The following is a 23,649-nucleotide window of genomic DNA, read 5'->3' on the forward strand; positions in this document are numbered from 1 at the left end:
CTAAATTATAGGCCTATATAACAGTATGTTATGTCTAGGTACAAAACGTGCCATTATTCATTTAAAATCCATACATGACTATAAATGTTATTATTTAAAATTTATATTCTTACTTATATTTTACAATATGCCATGTTCTTTGTATTATTCACATATAAATATAAATTGAACCTCGATTCTTGTTCGACAGTGACACCCCACCCCATCCATCCCCCCGACCCCACCCCCAACCCCACCCCGCATAGTTTCAGGATGGGTATAACCCTAACTTGGCCCAATCTGCCACTGCCACTGAAGCAAATGGTCCGCTTTATACATATGGAGTTTCTGATGGTGCAAAATCAAAATAGAAAACGGGTCCACTTGGTTCATATTCGGCCTCCCCCTCCCCATGTCCAGATCACGCTACGCCCCTGTGTATAATTTACCAACACTAATCTTGGAGAGCATTATTCGTCAAGAAGGGCCTTGTTCGACCCTGCCGACTCTTCTGTGGCCGGTTAATGCACCCCATCACATGTTAACGGCCTAAGCATAATACGGTTCCCATTTTGTAGGGGACAGGCTTGTTTTCGCCGAATCTGGATAATAACATTTATTCATATTTACATTACTACCGAATAAGGTTCCAAACATGTATTACAACTAATATTGTGTGTAAAATGATGAAAATAAATGGTGAAAATGTTTTCCAGGTAAGCTCATTTTGCTTGAACGTCTCCATCGTTTTTGTCCGAATGCAATTTGCTCCATAACTGACCTTTCTGACCCTCCATATCGTATTCTTAATTATGGATCCTCAGACAGTTTATAAAATAAGTAGAAAGTTGTATAGGCCCTGTTTAATTCAATTTGAGTTCAATTCAATTTAATAAAACATATATTCTGAAATAATACAAGTACTGTATGTGACGTCATGTGTGCGAAATGGACGTTACGTCATGCAGTCTACATGAAAGGGCACTAGTATAGTAACCGTTGTAACCATCTAACCGTGTGTTTAATTGACCGTAGAGGTAAATATTTTTTTGTGTACTTTCAATTCGTTTCAAGTTATTTTCGTGCTTATATCCAATGAAGGTTCAGGCACGCCGTCCTGGGCACGCACCTTAGCTATCTGGGCTGTCTGTCCCACAGGTATCCCCAAACCGAAAGCCCTAATACAAATACTAGTTTATAGTTATATAAAGAGTACATACTATAACATATCTGACGTTATTGTGTGGGGATACCTGTGATCTGTCCAGGACAGTGGGTTAGTGAGAGAGAAGAGGGTGTAATGGCCTTACACCTACCCATTGACTCTTTTAAAAACCCTGTACCTACGACAGGTATCCCCAAACAATAACGTCAGATATGTTATAATAACGTTATATATGTAACTATAGTATTTGTATTAGGGGTTTATGTTTGGGGGTACCTGTGGTACCTACCAGACCTATGTCCGATGGCTTAACCACGACGCCATCGAGGCCGGTTTTGTCTACTTAAATTAACGTAAATTAACAGCAGGTTTTCTTAACGGTATGTACAGCGTCAAAACATGGATCCCTTAGGAACAATAGGGCCTATATGGAGTGGGAGTGAAGTGGAGCACAGGTACCCCCAAACAGTAACCCCTAGTACGAATGCTATAGTTAATAACGTAAGGCGTGAAACAAAAAATTGTATTTCCGGTTTCCCGACCGACCCTAATTTTACGCTGCTACCCTAAACAAAATTTGACTACCAAACCCCCCCCCCCCCCCCCCCCCCCCCCCCCCCCCCCCCCCCCCAAAAAAAAAACCACCCAGCATCTACCGCGATTTTTGCAGACAGGTTATATGCAGTATGTTAAGAACACGGTTTAAAAAAAAAAAGTTCCTACCTACCTACCCTATTTTTTCCAGAGATGAAACCTGAAACACACATATTATTTTTTTGGGCCTAACTATAGTTCACATTCGGCGTTATTGGTTATTGGTGGATGGGGCGCAATATCTAGTGAGTGGGTCACAGGCATTTGACACAGATTAGTCTACATAAATAAAATTGTTGTATATTGGTAAAAAAAATTGTATTTTCACAATATTTTGTTTATATTCTGTTCATACAGGTCAATCTTATAGTCATAACGTATATGTATTTGTAACTAGCATTTCGATCCCTATTATATAAAAGATATTTTTTATATAAACAAAAATATTGTTAAAATATATAAAGTTTACCAATATACAATTGGTATATATTTATGTATACTAATATGTGTCAAATGCCTGTGTTGTGGTGGTGGTGGTGACAAGCCATATCTTTATTTATACGGGCCTGTGATACTCGAAGATACACCGTCTAGCAGCGTAGGGCTATCTATTGTTACAGTTAGGCCTACCTATTGTTACAGGTAGGCCTACCTTTACCTGCTTCAGCTTCAAGATGAAAGATTCTAACAGCAAACATAAAGGTAGACCCACGTCACAATAAGGCTCTCACGCTACAGCTTGGTGTAACTTGTAGACGAAGGACGGCCATACCAAGGCCAACCTATCTTTAGGGTGGGGTTGGAGGAGCAGTACAAAAACAACAGGGTATAGCAATAGTACCGGTACTTGACATAAGATTGGTATATAAACGTTAAATTTCCTGTAGGTCTGTGATGGTAATTGTGGCTTATTAGTCCACGAGCCAGGACCCGAAATGTGGGCCAATTGGTACCACCTGGGGGGACGAATGCATCTAAAGTTATGAAATTTGCTTGGTAAATATAAAAAGGTAAATATAAAATATGTATTACAGGTAAATAACACTCATGGATACAGATTTTAATGGACATATCTATAAACCAGTATAAAAAGAACCCTGTAAATGTTTATACGATAATTAAGTAAGCATTTCTTTTTCCGAAAAGATTAAATGTGTAGGCCTACACCATTATCTACTAAAAATAACCTTATTTAAACCTGCATTGTTTATCAAGTAGCACTTTTACCAGATGTGTAATGGACATATCTATACATATGTGTGATTAATTGTGTTAATAACAATGCATATGATAAATTCAGATACCCGCACTGGGTTCCACGGTGGCCATTTTAACAATTAATGTTGAAAATTTTAATATTTTAATATTGTCAAAATGAAAACTACATTGTGTAAAGATATGTAAATTTCGAGCACAAACAATACTAAATGGCTGTCTTCAAAATTAATATATTCAGAGAAACGTCGGGCCATACACAACAGTGTGGATGTGAAAGGCCGTGATATGTGCTGCCCTGTCTATGGGATGTCATGATGCATATAAAAGATCCCTTACTACTAATGGACAAATGTAATAGGTTTCCTCTTTAAGACAATATATGTCAGAATGACAATTTAGCCAGTGATTAATAAAACAATGTGCTCTAACTGTGTCGTCAAACAAAACAAACTTTTTTAACTTTATAAAAAAATATACTAGTAATAATAACAACTAAACAGGTTAATAAATTACAATACAGAAAGTACACACTTGCAAAATACGCTCTGTTTGATTTTGACAGTCTCTACAATGTTGGCCTTCATTTATAAATATTAAATTTTTGTTTTCTTACAATGTACGCCAGGATAAAAGTGGAAGGACTCTTCAGGCTCAAAGAAAGTTGCCAAGAAGTACGATTTCATGGGACAGTCGTTTATCAAATCCGGCTCTCGTAGAGCGAGTTTATATGAATGTTCCGAAGAAGAGCTCGTCGAAACGATATCAAACAAAGAAGCCGTGAGTCGAGGTTCAAACAAACAGTTAACTGAATCGAATACGGGCGAAACAGCTGTGGATAAAGGTTCCGAAAATCAGTTAGTCAAATCCACATTGCATAAAGCAGCTGTAACTAAAGATGAAGGTTCCAAACATCATTCAGTCAAATCCACATCACATAAAGCAGCTGTAAATAAAGATGAAGGTTCCGAAAATCAGTTAGTCAAATCCACATCGCATAAAGCAGCTGTAACTAAAGATGAAGGTTCCAAACATTCAGTCAAATCCACATCACATAAAGCAGCTGTAAATAAAGATGAAGGTTCCAAACATCATTCAGTCAAATCCACATCGCATAAAGCAGCTGTAAATAAAGATGAAGGTTCCAAACATAAATCGGTTAAATCCACATCACATAAAGCAGCTGAGAATGAAGGTTCCAAAAGTCAGATAATCAAATCCACATCGCAAAAATTAGCTTTAATCACATCCACATCGCATAAAGCAGCTGTAAACAAAGATGAAGGTTCCAAAAATCAGTTGGTCACATCCACATCGTATAAAGCAGCTGTGGGTGAAGGTTCCAAAAATCATTTAGTCAAATCCACATCGCATAATGTAGGTGCGCATGAAACTTTCAAAGAACAGGTTGTCAAAATTATATCGGACAAATCTACAGTCGATAAATCAACTGATGATTGCAAAGAACAGTTACATACAACGGTTTTCGAAAAACCAACCGTTGATAAAGGTTGCAGTGAACAGTTAGTCAGTTGGAGTACAGGTGAGACAGCCATGGGAAATTATTTACATCAGTCAAAATCGCGCCTCGCAGCTGTCACGGCTGCCCACTCCAGTGGTGCTTCAGATGAACACAGCTCACGCAGGACATCACATGATCACCTGGACACGGGCAAGTTCATGTTGATATTTTTAACCCATGTACTCAAAAATCGAGCCTCTTAGATGTGTTGTAAAATCAGACAACAAAAGCTTTATTCGGGGAAATTATACATTTCTATTTGGATTACAAATAGCAAAATGAAAAATAAAATCCTCTAATAATACGTCCAATGTCTCCTTGTAGTCTCTGAGGATTGAAATCTTAGGTAATTATTACTGAGTTAAGTAATTTTATTAACATTCCTCTATCCAAACTCGTTCCAGCCAGTGCGCCACAACTGGTTTATCAAAGGCCGTGGTATATACTACATACCCTGTCGGGATGGTGCATATAAAAGATTCCTTGCTGCTAATAAAAAAACGAGCTACTCTCGGCTTACTCATTTCTAAAACTATTCGTAGGTCCCTATCTTTACCTTTTGGCTGACCATTCAAAATTGCGCCTAACTTCCTTCATCAAAAATGTGCACCCATTCTCTTTGGCTTAATCCTACGGGAGATTCCAAATTCCATAGCACCATACCACCCTCCGCCTGTTACCGGCTACGGTCGGACTGCTGGTGCTCCCTTGCACCTGCCAGTGCAAGCGGTACCCCCTCCAACCCAACCCACCCCTGTCCTGGACGGAGGAGCCGGCCGAGGTCGGCACCTGTACCCAGGACAGCTGTGAGCTACAACAGCTTGTTCTGAATGTGCACATTAAACATTCTGACCTGACCTGACCAGAATCGAAAAGAGTAGCCCATGATATGGCGACAGCGGGTTTCCTTCTCAATATCTGTGTAGTCCTTAACCATATATATATCTGACGCCATATATCCGTAAATAAAATGTGTTGAGTGCGTCGTTAAATAAAACATTTCTTTCTTTTTTTCTCTATCCAAACATGGTCCAGGCACAATTATTAGTAGCAGTAGCAGCAGTAGCAGTAGCAGTAGTATTTTGTTTAGTTTTTTAAAGATCACTTTCTCTTCTGACAGATTTTCATATGCCTTTGGACGGCAACAGTACATTGATTGGATGCTACCATATTTGTTTTGAATATGTTTTATTTTTACTTCAGTGAAAAGGGGGTATGATTTGAAGAGGAAATACAGTTTAGGTGACCCCTTGGGAAAGGGTGGATTTGGCACAGTGATGTCTGCCGTCCGAAAACAAGACAAAGTTCAAGTATGTTTTATAAGAGCAGACATAAAATACCACACAATGCATTCTTAAAAGTAAGGTGCGAGACGTAGCCCAGTGATAAAGCGTTCGCTTGATGCGCGGTCAGTCTGGGATCGATCCCCGTCGGTGGGCCATTGGTCTATTTATCGCTCCAGCCAGTGCACCACGACTGGTATATCAAAGGCCGTGGTATGTGTTATCATGTCTATGGGATGGTGCATATAAAAGATCCCTCGATGCTAATCGAAAAGAGTAGCCCACGAAGTGGCGACAACGGGTTTCCTCTCTCAATATCTGTGTGGTCCTTAGACATATGTCCGACGCCCCATAACCGTAAATAAAATGTGTTGAGTGCGTCGTTAAATAAAACATTTCTTTTCTTCCTTCTTAAAAATAAACTGTTCAGTTATTCTATATATCAATCTAATTAAAATTAGCTCCACTATTACATGTGGATCTAAAGACAGCCAGTTGGAGCTCATGTGCACCAATCAAAACCTTACTTGCAGAATCCTGCCAGTGATTTAAAACTAACAACACTGCGTAGTCCCCAATGCCCAGGTAACATTTCGTCTGTAAATAATAATTTAAATATTGACCAATCACACTTCGCCTTTTATAACGTTATTTGGGAGCATACAAATTCTAAAAATATCGGGCGAGTCTATTTTAGTGGCCGCAGTACAGCGAACCATACCGATACGTACGGGGTGGGTTATCAGTCTTCAATTTTACATTAAAAATTATTTATTTATTTATAAAATTAAAAAAACCTAAATCAGTCTTCAGTTTTACATTACAAATTATTTATTTTATAAAATAAAACATGTTTTAAGGCATTCGTAATTCACACGAAACATGTCGTATACCCTCAGGATAATTCGGAATGTTTTCAAATTATCTTTAAATCACTGGCAGGATTCTGCAAGTAAGGTTTTGATTGGTGGACATGAGCTCCAACTGGCTGTCTTTAGATCCACATGTAATAGTGGAGCTAATTTTAATTAGATTGTCTATATATTGAAGTATTCGAATTTCAATTCTACTGACATTTACCTTGGTATATTTTCCAAGACATTTAAAACAGCTTGTCATTTATATGATTGCATGGTTGTTGAATGAAATACCTTAATTTCTATCTTTCATGTTTCGTTTTGGTAAAATATAATGAAAATAAATATGTTTGAGTTTAAAAATTGTTTGAATGCTATACGTTTTATCGCATTGCAGTTGTATAATTTTTTCAGGTGGCAGTAAAATTCATTCCCAATAAAGGTGTCAAAGAATGGGCATATGTAAGTGTTATTTTTTTCTTTTTTTGTTTTAAGTTATAAAATTATATTGATTCACTATTTAACCAGAAACACCGTGCATATGGACACACACACGTGTTGTTATATTCAACAATGGCTCTGCATACCTAGGCACGCGCAGGCACACCCGTTTCCTGTCTAGGATGTCTGTCCAGTACAGGGATAAATGGTTAGTTGTAATAGGAAGGAAGGAAACTGGGTTTTACGTGCCCCTATCCACAGAGGTTCAGGCACGCCCACTTCGGATTTAGCCTCTGACTTCGCCAGTGACCAACTCCGGAGCAGGATGGGGGGGGGGGGGGGGTGAGTTTGAGGTGGGCGGAATTTGGAAAAAACCCATTTAGTACGGTCAAACGCGAGCGCGGACCGACTAGCAGACACTTCACAGACCTCAAGTAACACCGAGTGGGAGCCGTGCTCTGATTGGCTGAATTTCGATTCCTCGGTAAAACTTGTCAAGTACGTGAGTCTGCATAAGATATCTGCGTCCAAAACTGTCTGGACTAAAAAGTTAAACCAAAAGTTAGTTTTGACTGCTCGACCGAAAGGGTTTTAAGGTGATTTGAGCAATTTAGACGGACTGCCGAAAATAAAAGGTTACCGACTGTTTACAAAAAAATAAACAAAGTTTTTGAAATGACGGCCTAAAGATTAAAGTCTAGTAAAGTCCATACTCACGGAGGCAAAGGAGGTTGGTAGAGGGGATGTCGTCAAGGAGAAGCGATGAACAGGGATGCGTCAAGATGTTGGAGGGCTTGCCGGTATGTGGACTTTGCGATGATCTCGGTGAGAGGACGGTAGTCTTCCCCGGCAACGGTCTTTATGATGCGGTGGATGGTCGGGTTGTCCATTTCATCGAGAAGCAGTCCTTGGTGGAAAAGTCCCTTCCTGCGCACGGTGAGACAAATCCCACGCCCATCCTGCATCGTGACCCTGCGCACCGTGTATTCTCCTTCGGTTCGTGGCAGAGGTTCGTAGGATTCTTGTCTAGGTTCGCAGAGTAGCTGACGAACATCCCCGAGGTTGGTCTTGACGAGCCTGGAGTAGCGAGTTGGTAGCTTGCCGGCCTGGAGTGACCAAGGCTGTCCACAGGACGGATCTTCTGTTGGAGCTGTAGGCGGTGTCGGCGGTTGAGGCGGCGGGCTTGGCTTGACTGGTTGGTCGCCTGGGGAAGCGATCGCCTTCCGCTTTCCACCGGCCACAAGACGGGCCTGGGACTCTACGGCGGCACTCTTCCTAGGTGGAGGTGGCAGCGCTGGAATCCCGGGAGTCGAAGTCTGCGGAGTTTTGGGGGGCGATTCCATCAGGGCCTGGTTCAGGTCCGGGTCCGCCCCTGGCGCGTCAACAGCTGGGTCCGGCTGAGCTGAATCGGCTGGTTTCGCTGGTGTAGACCGATGCTGGGTGTGAACTACGGGACAAGTAGCCGCCGGCAGTTGAGCTGTCGGTTTTGTCCTCCCCCGGTCCGCCCCTGGCGCGTCGGTCTTCCTCCGGCTTCTCTTCCTTCTTCGGCTGGGTACCGGGTCCCCGTACACCAAAGTCACGGAAGCCCGTGACCCGGTGTACGATACTCGGTATTCCAATAACACCCCGTAACTGGTGATGAGTCCCCCCAGGTGGGGGGGGGGGGGGGTAACTCGAGAGAGCACGGACAAAGGTCTTGCCTCATCGTAATCAAAAGTCGGAGTGAAGGTATAGAATGGAAAAAGTACAGAATGATACTATAGTGGTAATAGTGGTTCACTGTAAATGAGACAGAGTTGATGTAGTGACCGTAAGCCTCTGCGTTGAGTCGTTAAGCAGAATGTCTAAATCCGAGTGAAACAAATTACTAATATTATGATAGTAAAGATATTAAAATGATTGTGCATGTAAAAACAATATGCCTTGGCCGTTTAAATTGAAACTTCAGAAAGATGTATGTCATATGTTTCAGATGGATAAACATTATGTACCTATGGAGGTCTGTCTGCTGAAAAAGCTTGAGCACGTGTCGGGTGTTATTCACATGATAGACTTTTACGAGTACCCGCGCAGTTTCGCGGTCGTGCTTGAAAGACTAGAGTCAGTAGTCGACTTGTTTGAATACATCACAGAAAGAACTCATTTACTCGAAGACGAGGCGAGGGACTTTTTCCAACAGGTTGTTGAAATCATTTCAGACGTTCACGAGGCCGGTGTGCACCACGGAGACATTAAAGATGAAAACATACTCGTGACCCCAAATGGACGGTTAAAACTCATTGACTTTGGTTCAGGGTCTTTCTTGCAGAACAAGTATGAACATAGAGCTACGGGTGAGTTTGACTCTGTGTGAACCAAGTGATTGGCGTTAATTGCAATCTAATTAAAATTAGTAGACCAGTAGAGCTAATTTCAATCAGATTGGCGTTAATTGCTAAAGTGAGTAAAGGGTGTCACCTGTGTGGCAGGAGATGCTTATCTTTAGCGAACACCTCGTATCATCACGGTTTGGACAGTATTTCATGGTAGAGTCACGACCTTGATCTATGTCCATTTGACTCTTTTCTCGCCTAGATGCTTGCTCCTTAACGTATAAATAATATTTCGTGTATTTGCAAATTACGTCATACTTGTGTTGTTTAAGTATAAATTTGATGGTGAAGGCCACTTAAAAATATTTCACTGCAAATGCTCTCTCCCACTGCAACAACGACAACTAGAGAAAAAAACGACAACAACAAACAACAACAACAAACCCACTCGCAAACAGAAATCTCAAAAAGGCGAAAAACTAAACATAAATCAAAACAACAACCAACAGCCAAACCCAAAAAAAAAGAGAGACCCCATCCCATTCTTTGTTTGTGTTTTATTTTACTAAGAGTAAAGTAAAGTTTGTTTTATTTAACGGCGCCACTAGAGCACATTAATTTTTTATCTTATCATCGGCTATTGGACGTCAGAGGAAAAACAACCCAGTCTGTTTTGGCACTTGGTATAATCTTAGTATGGGTTACATTTAACAGAAATTGGTTTGATTGAAAACATATTTTATTGCATATAATGGTTCTGGGCGGACGTCAAATGTCACAGTGGTGTTGTAACGTCTTATGTCTTTCAGGTACTATATTGTATAGTCCACCGGAATGGATCAAGGAGCATAAATACATTAATTTGCCAGCAACCGTTTGGTCTTTGGGTATTTTATTGTACATTATGGTGTGTGGCCAGATGCCTTTTAAGAAGGAGCAAGACATCTTGACATCCAGATTCGCATTGATATATGAAGTATCTGATGGTATGTTTATATTTAATTTAAGATATACATTTTATCACTGTCTCTATTTGTCCCAAGGTTATCAAATATTTGCTAAATTTCTTAACTGTTGCATGGACTAATTAAGGGCCTCAGGGTCTGCATAACTATATAAATAGTGATTATTATTAAATTCATATACAAGTTTAATTCTTATAAGTAGCCAGGGCCTCAGGGTCCGCATAGGTATTTAAATAGTGATTATCATTAAATTCATATACAAGTTTAATACTTATAAGTAGCCAGGGCCTCAGGGTCCGCACAGGTATGTAAATAGTGATTATCATTAAATTCATATACAAGTTTAATACTTATAAGTAGCCAGGGCCTCAGGGTCCGCATAGGTATATAAATAATGATTATCATTAAATTCATATACAAATTTAATACTTATAAGTAGCCAGGTGGGGAAAGGTTGTACAATTCCTATTCTGAACTATATATTTGCTTTTAGTAGTATACCCTTGTTTTTCATTTTAATACTGAGGCAGGAAAATGTGGTTTAACCATGCTTCGGGGTGAGAATGGCCAATACAGCACAAATTGAAGTTTAGAGTAAAATTCGGTGTCCGTAAAATTCTGTGATATTTGTATTTGTATTTTTGCACAGTTCTTTACACTGTTTTTGTTTGAACCTTGAATTTTTATATTGATGTTGATCATCACTTTATTTATTTGCATTACCATAGTTTGACACCCAATAGCCGATGTATTTTTCGTGCTGGGGTGTCGTTAAACATTCATTCATTCATTCCATGCTTCGGGCACCACACACACACACACACACACACATACAGAGATACACACACACACAGACACACACACTCGCACGCACACACACACACGCACGCACACACAGACACACACAGAGAGAGAGAGAGACGCGCGCGCACACACACACACTCGCGCGCGCGCGCGCACGCACACACACACACACACACACACACACACACACACACACACACACACAAGCTCGTGCACAAGCTCATGCACATAATGTTACAGCAGCCAGAATGTTTTTTGCAAAATATTGACACACAAAAATATTACTTAAAATGATGTTTTTAATAAATACTAGTTTATGTTTCGTTTTTTGTTTGTTTTGTTTGTTTTTGTTTTTTTGTTGTAGCAGTCGAAGACCTAATTCGGCGGTGTCTTACTGTCTGTGTTAAAGAACGTATATCTTTTGATAAGATACACGAACACCCTTGGCTGAAAAGAAGAAGTAACATTTCATTGTCTCAAACATCAATGTGTGGAACTTCATTCGACCATGACACGTTGCGCTCGAGCCGGGCCTCTTCTCTTATATCCCAGGAAATTACTAACAGCTCTAAAATGGACAACATAACAAATAATAATAAATAACAACATTAAACATATACATGTGTTATTACTTTTTGATGTAAACATGGCCAAATGAAGTGAAATATACCTACTACCAGCATAAATTTAGAGGGTTTTTTTTTTTTTTTTTTTTTTTTTTTTAAATCAATACTTCCAGTTTTGCTTGACATAATAAGAAAAGGAACAGCGTTTTGGAAATGTCAAAAAACATTCTGTTTATACCCTAAATTCTATATTTGATTATAACAACATTTGTTCATTGTTCATTACTACCAAACAGCTACACAGGGTTGCAAACGAATCACTACGCGTATTTACATGGGTTACAACTCATTTTGGGGATAGAATGATGAAAATACATGGTAAAAAGGTCTCGGGTTAGCACATTTTGCCAGAATATCCTATCATTTTTGCCCGAATTTGAGGTTTTGCTCCAGCACTACCCCCTGTCTCGTACGCTTATGCAGCTGAGTGGGGCCTACACTTTTTTTTGCATTCATTCAACTCTGTCTGTCGAGAGATCGACAGGTGGGTCATTTGGGAATAGTGATAACTGTTTGTGTAAGCATTGCTAAAACACCGTGAAGACGGAAACTGCTGTAGTCCTTCCCAATTTGTATATACCTATTTCAGTCTAAACTACAAAACACTTTTACACGGAAATTTAAATTTCGAAGATCAAGATCTCTCTCTGTCTCTCTCTCCGTCTCTGTCTCTCTCTCTCCCCCCTCTCTCTCTCTCTCTCTCCCCTCCCTCTCTCTCACTCCCCCCTCTCTCTCTCTCTCTCTCTCTCTCTGCCCCCCCCCCCCACATCACCACCTACAATCTCCACTTCTTGTTTATTTGTCTATTTGTCTACTTGTTGTTTTTAACCAATTTTATTATTTTATCTGCCATGTAACATTTGTAATTGTCAAATGTAGGGAGATATCTTAATATAAATTCATAAATAAATAAAATTGTAGAACATACCATAATAAGAAAATAGCTTTTACTGCTGCGAAGGACTATGAGTATGACAACCACCCCAAGGCTTGTCCTCAGCATGAACGTATTCATACGTATGAGTGTATCCCAACACACGGTGGTGTGCATCTACTCAAATACCTTTAGGTTAGCATTCTCGAACGAGGGTCCCCAACGTTGAGAATTCACCCTGTCACCATACGAGGACATCCCACAACCGACTGACAACATACTAGTGCATACTGCGGATGCCTTTTTGAACGAGTTACTGCAAGTTACAGTACACATTTGTAAGTGCTTGGTTCGGAGGATCGAATCCCATATGTGGACCCATTCTGTGATTGGATGTTTCCCGTTCCAACCGGTACCCTGTGAGTGTCTGTGGGAAAGTGCATATTAAAGACCTCTAGCGGATTTCCTCTGAAGACAATATGTCAGAATTACAAAATGACATCCAAAAATAGTGGACGATTAATTACTGTGCTGTAGTGGTGTCGTTCAGCCAGTCGAAAGGGATGATGAGTGCTAAAATAGATCAGTCGGAACACTAATGACCAAAAGAAGACTAGACTAAGACACCAAACGCTGGAGATCGATATTTATGTGTCAGCTAGTTAATCGGTAGACGTACATTCTTTGATGTAGAATAAGTACACTGTGTTGGTTAAGTTGACAGGGCCACCAGACTGGGACTGGGTGCACAATTATTTTTTTAATCCACCCAGCGATGATAATCTGGATAATATGTAAGTGGTATTGTTGGGGGGGGGGGGGGGGGGGGGGAAGGGGTTCTCTCCACATGAATTAACACTCGTATCCTAACCATGAATAATATTTGTTCCGCATATAAAGGTACACTTTTAAGGTGATCTACTGATAGCATATTAATTATTCCACGTAGAATTTGACAACACATTATATATATGTTTTACGATTCGATTTTTAATAACATGCACCATATTATGTTATCAAGGTGAGGGTGGAAATGAGGAACCTCAATTTCATTACCTAGATATAATGGGCTGCACGTAACAGTGGATAAATGGTGTAAACGGGATATTGGACAAATATATTGAAGATGACCTCCTGTTGACCGTTGGGACACCCAAATACAGAATCAAATAATAAAAAACATCCACAATGTTATTTTTAAAATTAAGATCCAAGCACAGTGGGACACATGTCCCAATTATCCAGATCGATGTGTTCAGAACAGTGGTAAATGGCAATGGATACTAGTTGTTAATGGTGTTTTCAGGTATACAGTGTGATACACGCATCAGTGATGAGTTTAATGGCTCGGTCACCCCACCCCAAACAATGAAGATCTATCATGTATCGGTCCTCGGTTGAAATGCGAATTAATATAACTGGCCACTTCAGTTGCTGGCATTTCACCATCTATCTCATTTTATTTATTACTGATAACTAACCAAGAAAGCATTTACAACCCCTGACCTGGACAGACAGTACAGGTGTGTCCCAAGACGCTACACAAGACAATTTTCTAGTATTAGAAAATGGTAACTTTATTGGCAATGGAAGTCGATTTGGTGTTATAAAACCAAACTGGTTGGAGTTGAAATGGAGTTGTCTCCCTTTAACTAAATAAATGCGCACTTCCGGTTTCGTCCATTTTTAATGAAAGTAAAATCGATATCTGTAATCGTTTTTAACGTGAAGACTATATATGATTTTATACTGATGTGACAAAACACGATAACCGTCTATAGTGTATACTCTACTGAAAAAAAACGAAATTGGTAGGTTATTAAGAATATATAAAATATAATATTGATGGTCTAATATATCAAATCTTCAACCATTTTCACAAGAAAATGTGTCAGCTTGTTGTCATTGTCACTTGTCAATTTTAAGGGACGCGATTACAACCAGTGGTTTTGCTTTTATGATGAAAGAGATGATTTGGCAACAGTCCCTCTCATTCCCCTATGAGAAATATTTATTTAAAAAAAATATTTATCAATTATTGACCGTTATTCAGTGCAGTATCAGGTTTTATCACTGTTTATGGACCAAAGAAATTGATATCAATATCTTTGGTCCATAAAACCTGATATTGACCTCAATGACGGTCAGTAATTGTTTTATTAAATAATAACATCCATAAGACTAGTACATTACTTCTTTATTATCAGAATTGAAATACACTAATTCTTATAATTTCTGGCAAAATGTGTTCTAATTGATGAGATTTAATAACTTCACGCAATTGTATGACAAGCAGAGGAATGCGGAAATAAACAGTTGAAACATCAAGACAAGAATTAAATTGGAGACACTGACTGACAAGAGTGTTAACATATTTTTAATAACAAAATAAAAAACAAAATTTAATAAATCTGAACATACATTTAAACTAAAAAGTTACTGATTACCTCCAAATACATTCTTTATTTGAAACAAAAAATCCATGTAGTTCCGAATCCAGCTGCATTTTGATGTATCATTAGGGCTTCTAGATTTTGGTATCCCCACTCCCATGGCTAGTGATATTCAGTGTTGGGCTAGTATAGTAGTAAATAATTACTATAACTAGCCCGACGGCTAGTGGAAAAAACCCCTTGTCAAATGCTGCATTTACATATTTTGTAAATATGAATATCTTGCCCCCTCTTTCCACCCCAATCTAATGATTTTAAAGCTCAGTCTTCCACTTTAGGAGACATATTTGATTATTTCTATTACTATTAGTAATATTGTATTCAGTTAAAGCAGGGCTAGTGAATTTTTAATCATGGCTAGTACATTTTTAAAATCACTGATCCTATGGCTAGTGGATTTTTATAAAATTCTAGAAGCCCTGGCAGTGTTCACGCTGGGTGAAAATTAAAGGAGTGTGGCCGCGCAGCACCACACCCTTCAACAAAAAAAAAAAATGGTGGGTGGGGGGTGGATGGGTGGGTGAGAGCTTGGTGGTTACCATGTTGTGTGTTGTGGAAAGACATACTCCTTATTTTGATTACAAAAAGTTTATACGAAATACAAGCAGACTCGTCTTTTTATTGAATCGAAGATGTTATTGGTCTGATATTCACTGGCAGTTCCAGTTTTGCTGAACCGATCAAAGTTTTAATATTATTATTTTAATAAAGATTTCAAGCAGGGTTTCCGCCATAAAAATATTTTTGGGTACGTAGTTATGAGTTTGTGATCATGGAGCTGGCAGGCAAAGCCTAATGCGCACGGTGCTTAATGCACCTTATTGGCCATCCACCAGAAAGAAATGGATTTGTAGATGTCTGGAGAAGCGATTTCCTGGCATTTGGAGTCTGAAATCTGAGCCAGTTCATGGACATGGTGATATTTTCCATGTTTCGTAGGAGAATGAATGACGAATGTAACAGTCTGCAGGAAAATTGTAAACTTGCCTTCATATTTTTTAATAGTTCATCAAGATTAATCTTGATGCACTAATTTTTGAATTAATTGTCTGTTCAGTGACAGTGAATAATGGAAACTTTCCCATACTATTTTGACTGTTCTTGAAAAGGTCATTCGGTTTCACGTGTTGAGTGAAAAAACCCCGAGTCTAGCATACGTGAGCTGCAAACGGTTGGCTGAAATTTAGCCAATGGGATCAGGTTAAAATGAAACCACTACTAAAAACAAACAATTTTCATTGGCGAAAACGGAACCGATTAGGCAAAAACGTACCTGAAAGTATTGGCTCAGTATGGTTAAAATGGTAGCCTACCTTTTAAATATATTTTTATTATTGCATATAATAAACAGGAACCATTCATAACTACCCACCCTAGCAGCATTCTCATGTGTAGGTCTACACTAAAATACAATTATTTAATGTTTTAAACAAACTACATTTTTTATGTTTTATTTACCCTAACCCGGACCGGTTACACTGGTACATTTAAAAAAAAAAAAAATTGTAATTTATTTATTTATTGGAGGGGGAGGGTGCAGACATATAAAAATAACTTGTTTCCATTTTAGCCATAGATTTTGGTTCCGTTACAGTCAACGCTAGGTTCCGTTTTGTCTAATGTGTACACTTGGAGCCGTTTTGACACAGTTTCGTTCCAATGCACAGAATGTTATCAGCGCATGCGCATTTCGTGACCCAGTTGCACATCATGGACTTCTTTTCACTTTCTATTTTTGTTCAAGAGAATGTGTTGTTTCAACAAAGGACATAGTTTTTATACAAGTCTTTGTTGAAGACTTAAAACCCCAAAGTGTGAGACTGATATGGACTGTATCAATGTTCGAGAATAACGGTATCCCGATATCCCAGGGATACCAGAATTTAATTTTGGATACCAGACTTCGATAACCCAGTATCCCACCGCGATACCGTATAATGTTGTTGGGTTTTTTAATCCTGCGTTTTTATTTTTCGCTGAAACAATGAAAGTCGTCATTTACTGGTGGTCGTCCAAGTTTGTTACAATGTTATTTATGAATTTCATTTAAGTGGGATACTAAATTCTCAGGTCGGATACCAGATTTTGAAATGTTAGTATCCAACTGGGATACTGCCCAAAAGTTTTAATCTCGAACACTGTATGGTGCAAAAAAAGAAGAAGAAAAAAACATTTATTTTGGGTATGTAATTTTACCCTAGAATTATATTTGGGTACATAATTTTACCCTTTTTCTCTGCTGGCAGAAACACTGTCAAGATATACGAAAAACAAAAAAGACGTTTGTGTGATCCCCTAATGTCGAAAACATTTTTTGTTATTCCCATCTTCATCGAATGAATCGATCACTGTGATAAAATATTATCGCCAACTGATAAAAAGTAGTTTCGTTTTTGTAGTGGCGGTGTATATATTATTTGGCACCCAAGATCAATGATTTTAATGCTAAACTCTACCACTTCCGTTGATTTTATAAGCAGTGATATCCCCCCAAAAAGAAAAGTTTACAATATGTTATAAGAACTGCTGAATAAACAAAATGACAGAAAGTAAAAATCGTCAGTTACAATCAATTATATCTGTAACTGAGGACAAAATATCAGATGACAGTTAGTGGAAACAAAAGATAGAGTGACCGTTCTGATCACGTGACAAATTTCGCGCCAAGTCTGTGAGGTGACATTTAATAAGTTAGCAGGAATTTTAAAAAGACCATAAATTTTAATTTTAGTAACATTTTTTTTTTTTTTTTTTTTTTTTAATAAATGGAGTATACTGTGAAGTCGGCATTCTTAGCCGAGGTATTTTTCAAGCAGAAATCACAACAAGCATTTAACACGACGCTGAAATCAACGGCAACATCATGGCACAAAGTATGAAATTGTTTGGGGTGGGGAATTGATGGGTCACTTAAGAAACAGAAAGAAAAGAAAGAAAAAAAGCAATTCAAACTAACATAAAGATTGCTATTTAAAGAAATAATGAGCTTAATAATAATAAAAAAGCTCTCAAATTTTTATTTGGGAAAAAAGGAAGAAAGAAAAAAATAACCCCCTCCATAAACATCCACCCACCCCCATTTTTCTGTATGTTTGATAATTTAATGTCAAAGGCTTTAGAAGTGGGTGTGGGTGTATGGGGTACTGGCTTCAAACTGAAGATAATGCATAACCCCATCCCCACCCCACCCCCGCTGAAAAACGAAGTAATATATTAACTGCCCCTACCCCATTGAGGTTTTGTTATTCCTATTTATTCCAGTTTGTACACAATTAGCTGAAAAAGATACATTTTCATATTCATATATAAATACTCTATACAGTACTGCGTAAAACAAATTTGGCTAAAGCATTTTCAATATGGCTAATAAAAATTCCATTTGGCTAATATTTTGGCTACAGGTATTTTTGATCCAGGGTGAGCCCTGGGCTAGTGAATTTTTAAAATTGCTGATCCCATGGCTAGCGGATTTTATAAAATTTCTAGAAGCCGTGAGCCTAATGTGGGATAACTTTGTTCTTTTATTTCTTAATTGAATCGATTGCAAGGGCTTCGCTAGTTGCTGATAAATGTAGTTTCACATTTATACAGCGGTGTAAATATTATTTAACACCCACAATAGATAATTCTTCTGTTCTTTTTATAAGTGGTGATATCTCTAATAAAACGTAGTTTCTAATAATTTATTAGGAACTGCAAAATCAGCAATGATCGTAAGTAAAAATCAACAGTTCTGACCAATTAAATCTGCAACGAAAAGACTTAATGACTGTTTCGATTACGTGACACATTTGGCTGCAAATACTGATCTGCATTCAGCAAGACCGAGCCGAGAAATGTCCGCTACACTGATTTATGCGCTTCATAGTAAACCAAATGGCCATGTTGCGAACAAGTCAAATAGTTTCGCAAACGTTAGCCAAACATTTGATGGCTGAACTTAGGGCTGGTACTACTTGTTGGTGGCTTTTGCCAGAAATTGTTGACAATAAAAATAAAATAAATTTGATTTAATTTCTCAAATAAAATATAACTTTTATTGTGTGTATCAAACAATCAAATAGACACTGGCATGTGAATTAATAGAAGCTGTTAAAAATACTGGTTAAATAACACAATGGTAAGGTTTTGAAGCCTAGATTGACTGATGAGTTTTCGTTGGTATCGCATTTCCGTATGCACCGATATTTTGTTGTATTTTCTTAGACATTTTTTGTTGACTCTGTGTATTGGCCGACCCTTCTCTTGGTGGTATTTAGAGGTTTAAAAAATCTGCTAATACACAGCGATATATGGTACGTCATTTTCAGTCAACAAATAGCGCCAATGGTATAAATGAATTTTACAGCATATTAGTGAGGCGGGATTTACGTCAATCAGTTGAGAGCTCACCTGAGGTGCTTGCGTCGCAGGATCGAACCACCTCAGAGTATCCATTCAACTGATTGGGATTTTCTCGTTCAAACCAGTGCACCACAACTGGTCAAAGGCTATGGTATGTGCTTTCCTGTCTGTGGGAATGTGCATTTAAAAGATCCCTTGCTGCATTTGGAAAAATATAGCGGGTTTCCTCTATTAACTACAAGTCAGACTTACCAAATGTTTGACATCCAGTTGCCAATCATTAATTAATCAATGTCCTTTAGTGGTGCCGATAAATGTTCACTTTGCCTATTTTTATAAAACTTTCTTCTTGAAAGGGAGAAGTCACTTCTCCTACATTTTTAATTCTAGATCAGGGCCTGGTTGTGGTTTATAAATTATAATCATTTACATCTGTGATGGAATCAATTTTACAAAAATTATGATGAAGATTATATTTTACTCGAATGAAATGTAATGTGAGAGTATTTATGCAAAATGTTTGACAGGACAGGACGATGCCAAAAATCTTTGGCCTGTGTTGATGTTAACTGGAAAAAATGGTCGGGACAGAGGTGGTATTTATATTTATTACCCAAGCGGTCAGTCATAACAGGGAAAATAAAAATCATAATTTCTCACTGAGAAATTATGACGCATTGGTCTAACGAACAATACTATTGGACAATTTGACGCTTACAAACCAATGACTTTGTCGGTACTAAATATGACGTCATCACGATTTGACAAACACACAAAATGACGTCATGTAGTTTAAAGAGTTTGCCTTTATGGGTCTCTGTTTTTGGTGTTAAATTAATAACAAAATATCATTTTAATGCAATTCATTATAAATTTGGAAGCAGAATAAAGAGAACTTGTGTTTTTAAAAATTATCTATGAACGTGATTAAATTACAACGTTATAGTAATTCTTAGAACAGTGCGTAAAGTGGTTTACATCGTTCCTAGACAGGTTGGCCTTCGTGCATGTGCGTCAAAATTAAAGGCTTTTAGAGAAAAATAGCTGAGGTAATAAATAGAATAACAAACTCGGTACCAGTTATTATAAAATTTATGTCCCTCGTGAAATAATTTTCATTTGTAACTCGCTAAAGCTCGTGACAACTGAAAATTATTTCACTCGGGACATAAATTTGATAATAACTGGTAACTCGTTTATTATCCTCTATATATTGTATGTGTATTGCATTGTCACTGTTTTTAATTTTCTTTCAGACTGAGTTTAACTGAGCATTATGTACAATGGTATTGGACTGTCGACAGCCAGAGGAAGTGGCACAAATGGCTTCGTACAGCGAAATATGTGTGCTGTCCGCAAGCATAAGGACAAGGTGGATTATAAATCGGAGGAACAGTTGAAGAAACTGGACCAGATGCTGATCAAACAGCCAAATCAAGAAATAATGAACCACGACAGAAAGCGCAAAGTTGAACTGAAATGCATGGAAATGCAAGAACTTATGGAAGAGCAAGGGTGAGTGTTAACTTGTTTCTTAAGCACTGTATAGTCTGTAGAACATTGTAAAAGCATTTAAGATTTTAAAGTAACATATAACTATAGCTACAAATGTATTAGCAGAATATAATTATAGTACTTACTAATTAAAAAAAAATATATATTAATCATCATGTGTTGACTTGTCTATGGGAAAGTGTATCTAAAAGATCCTTTGCTGCTAGGTTTTCTCTGAAGAGTGGATGTCAAAATTACCAAAATATGTTTTGACACCAAATAGCCAATGATTAATAAATTGGTGTTCTTTAGTGATTGTCATTGAACAGACTTAAATTTCATCATCACGGTACAGTGAACCCACTGAGCAGTGTATTGTCGTATGTTGTTTGTGAATCTGTGTGTGGTTGCACATTTTTAGTTCCCTACCAGTCCACTCAGAGGAGACCATAGGTTTCGTGTCTGTCCCACATATGATTTTCTGGACTTTTGTTTCACAGTGCCTCAAGATATTAAGCTGAAATTTTGTGTATAGCATTATCATGTACTGTTATAGATCAAGTTTGACTTTCATGGCGATTTACCGTTTTCCCCAAAGTTATGGCCCTTAAACTTAAGAGATATGAAACTTTGTTTTGTGTTCTTTTTTTAATGCCTCAAGTTATTGCATGCTAAAATTGTGTGTATAGCATTATCATGTACTGTTATAGATCAAGTTTGACTTTCATGGCGATTTACCGTTTTCCCCAAAGTTATGGCCCTTAAACTTAAGAGATATGAAACTTTGTTTTGTGATCTTTTTTTCTTTTTTTAATGCCTCAAGTTATTGCATGCTAAAATTGTGTGTATAGCCTTACCATGTACAGTTATAGATCATGTTTGACTTTCATGACAATTTTCAGTCGGTTGAGTGCTTGCTTCAGGTGCTTGCATCGCAGGATCGAACCACCTCGGTGGATCCATTCAGCTAGTTAGGTCAAAGGCCATAGTATGCTTTCCTGTCTATGGGAATATGCATATAAAAGATCTCTTGATGCATTGGGGTTTCCTCTGATGACTATGAGTCAGAATCACAAATTGTTTGACATCCAATAGATGATTAATTAATCAATGGGCTCTAGTGGTGAAGTTATGGCCCTTGAACTTAGGAGATACGGAAATTAGTTTTTCAGACCTTGTTTTTGGAATGCCTCGAGGTATTGAGTTGATATTTGTGTGTATAACTTTACCATGTACAGTTTGACTTTCGTGGCAATTTACCAATTTTTCGCAGCATTATGGCTCTTGTGCTTAGGAGATCTATGCAAAAATTTGTTGTCTGATAACAGACATTCATTGTTCTAGCAGTACTCTTAAAATGCTTGTTTAATCAGTGCTCTTAGGATGAAATTCATCAACAACCCTGTTTCTAGCAGTATTGAGTGAGAGCGATGCTAATATTTGTGAACTATTTGACTGGTCTCTCCGATATAGACATTTGGTTTAATGTGAAGTGCTTAAAACCAGTCTAGTGAACATTCTACTGCTCGGTCTAGTTGAACTCTGTATCTGCCTGGAAGATGCCCATGTTTGGACAGTATGGACTATTCTACCAAGTTTGACAGTCATGTAGTTGTCATGCAGTGTGTACTATCCGGGGTTTCTGCCAGAGGGTTAAATGGTAATGGCGCCATACCCCAAAGTTTTATCATATTTTATTTTTGTAAGTTGACCTTTTGACAAAGTTAATGACTGTTATCATACTGTATGATTTTCTTAACCCTAACCCTAAACTTAACCCCACAGACCCCCTATCGACTGCAGTTGCATTCAGCACACACATTGTAAATTTATATTAAATTTCATAATGCCATACCCAAAAATGTCTTTCTGGCAGAAACACTACGTAGCTATACACAGGGATTTTCTTTTGTTAGTTGACTCTGCCAACAAGCCTATAAGTAGACTAGTACTAAACCAAATAACTTCCAGCTAGGTCAAAGCCTGAGGTGCCCCCAACTTTTGATAGAGTAGTTACTACCACAAGTCCTGTGATTGATGATAAATGTGAGTGTTGGTTGTAAAGCCAATTAGTTTCATCTGGGCCAAAAATGTATGCAATTTTATTTCATCTGGTACCATTGTGTCAAATAGCCTTGTGGTTGAAACATGGGCTACCTGTGAAAAAACCCACTAAAATTTTGTGTGGAACTAGGGTAGTTATCTCTGAAATGAGCAGCCAATTTTTTCTGATTCACTTTAAATGTTGAAAGGTGGTAGTATTTATATCTGGTGTATATGTCGATTGATACACAACATGTTACGATTGTCGTCTGTGGGATTTGATTTGGTGGTATACATGTATAGGAGCCAAATGTTTGTCTCAATGCATGTTTTTGAACAAAATGAAATGTATTAAATTGAAAGTTTAGTTGAATATTTTTAATTGCATTTTTTGTAAGTTAATTATTATTTCATGCATTGAGATGAACATCTATGCATTCAACTATTAGTGACACTGGATAATTTTTTTATGTATGGTGGGGGAGACATTTAGTTCTGTGGAATTCTTGTTGTTATGTTTATTCAGACCTCACCATTTGAGGGGATCTTTCCGTCCCCATCACTCCCCTGAATACTAGTATATATATTATATGGTATCATTATGGTAATATCTGAAGTGGCTCCCCATATTCTGACTTCTAAGTTATGAAGTTATGGAAGCAGTTAATCACTGCACTC

At 38.0% G+C, this 23,649-nt stretch overlaps 2 protein-coding genes across 5 annotated transcripts in view; both read left to right on the plus strand.

The window, feature by feature from the left end:
• Positions 1–923: 923 nt before the first annotated feature.
• On the plus strand, positions 924–11,754 carry LOC121391031 (serine/threonine-protein kinase PSK1-like). Its single transcript, XM_041522799.1, has 7 exons — positions 924–1,016; positions 3,582–4,625; positions 5,679–5,785; positions 7,030–7,077; positions 9,029–9,389; positions 10,178–10,354; positions 11,502–11,754. Exons 2-7 carry the CDS (start codon positions 3,638–3,640, stop codon positions 11,738–11,740), a joined length of 1,920 nt encoding a protein of 639 aa, XP_041378733.1. The 5' UTR covers positions 924–1,016; positions 3,582–3,637; the 3' UTR covers positions 11,741–11,754.
• A 2,552-nt stretch (positions 11,755–14,306) lies between these two features.
• LOC121368304 (serine/arginine repetitive matrix protein 2-like) overlaps positions 14,307–23,649 on the plus strand; it is a 68,394-nt gene continuing 59,051 nt past the window's right edge. For all 4 annotated transcript variants that reach the window (XM_041492971.1, XM_041492972.1, XM_041492973.1 and 1 more), the window contains exons 1-2: positions 14,307–14,448; positions 20,691–20,949. In XM_041492971.1, the coding sequence (XP_041348905.1) occupies positions 20,711–20,949 (239 nt within the window). In that variant the 5' untranslated portion in view covers positions 14,307–14,448; positions 20,691–20,710. The remainder of the gene's footprint in view (positions 14,449–20,690; positions 20,950–23,649) is intronic.

The sequence above is a fragment of the Gigantopelta aegis genome, chromosome 3 (genome assembly GCF_016097555.1).
Source record: "Gigantopelta aegis isolate Gae_Host chromosome 3, Gae_host_genome, whole genome shotgun sequence".
Lineage (NCBI taxonomy): Eukaryota > Metazoa > Mollusca > Gastropoda > Neomphalida > Peltospiridae > Gigantopelta > Gigantopelta aegis.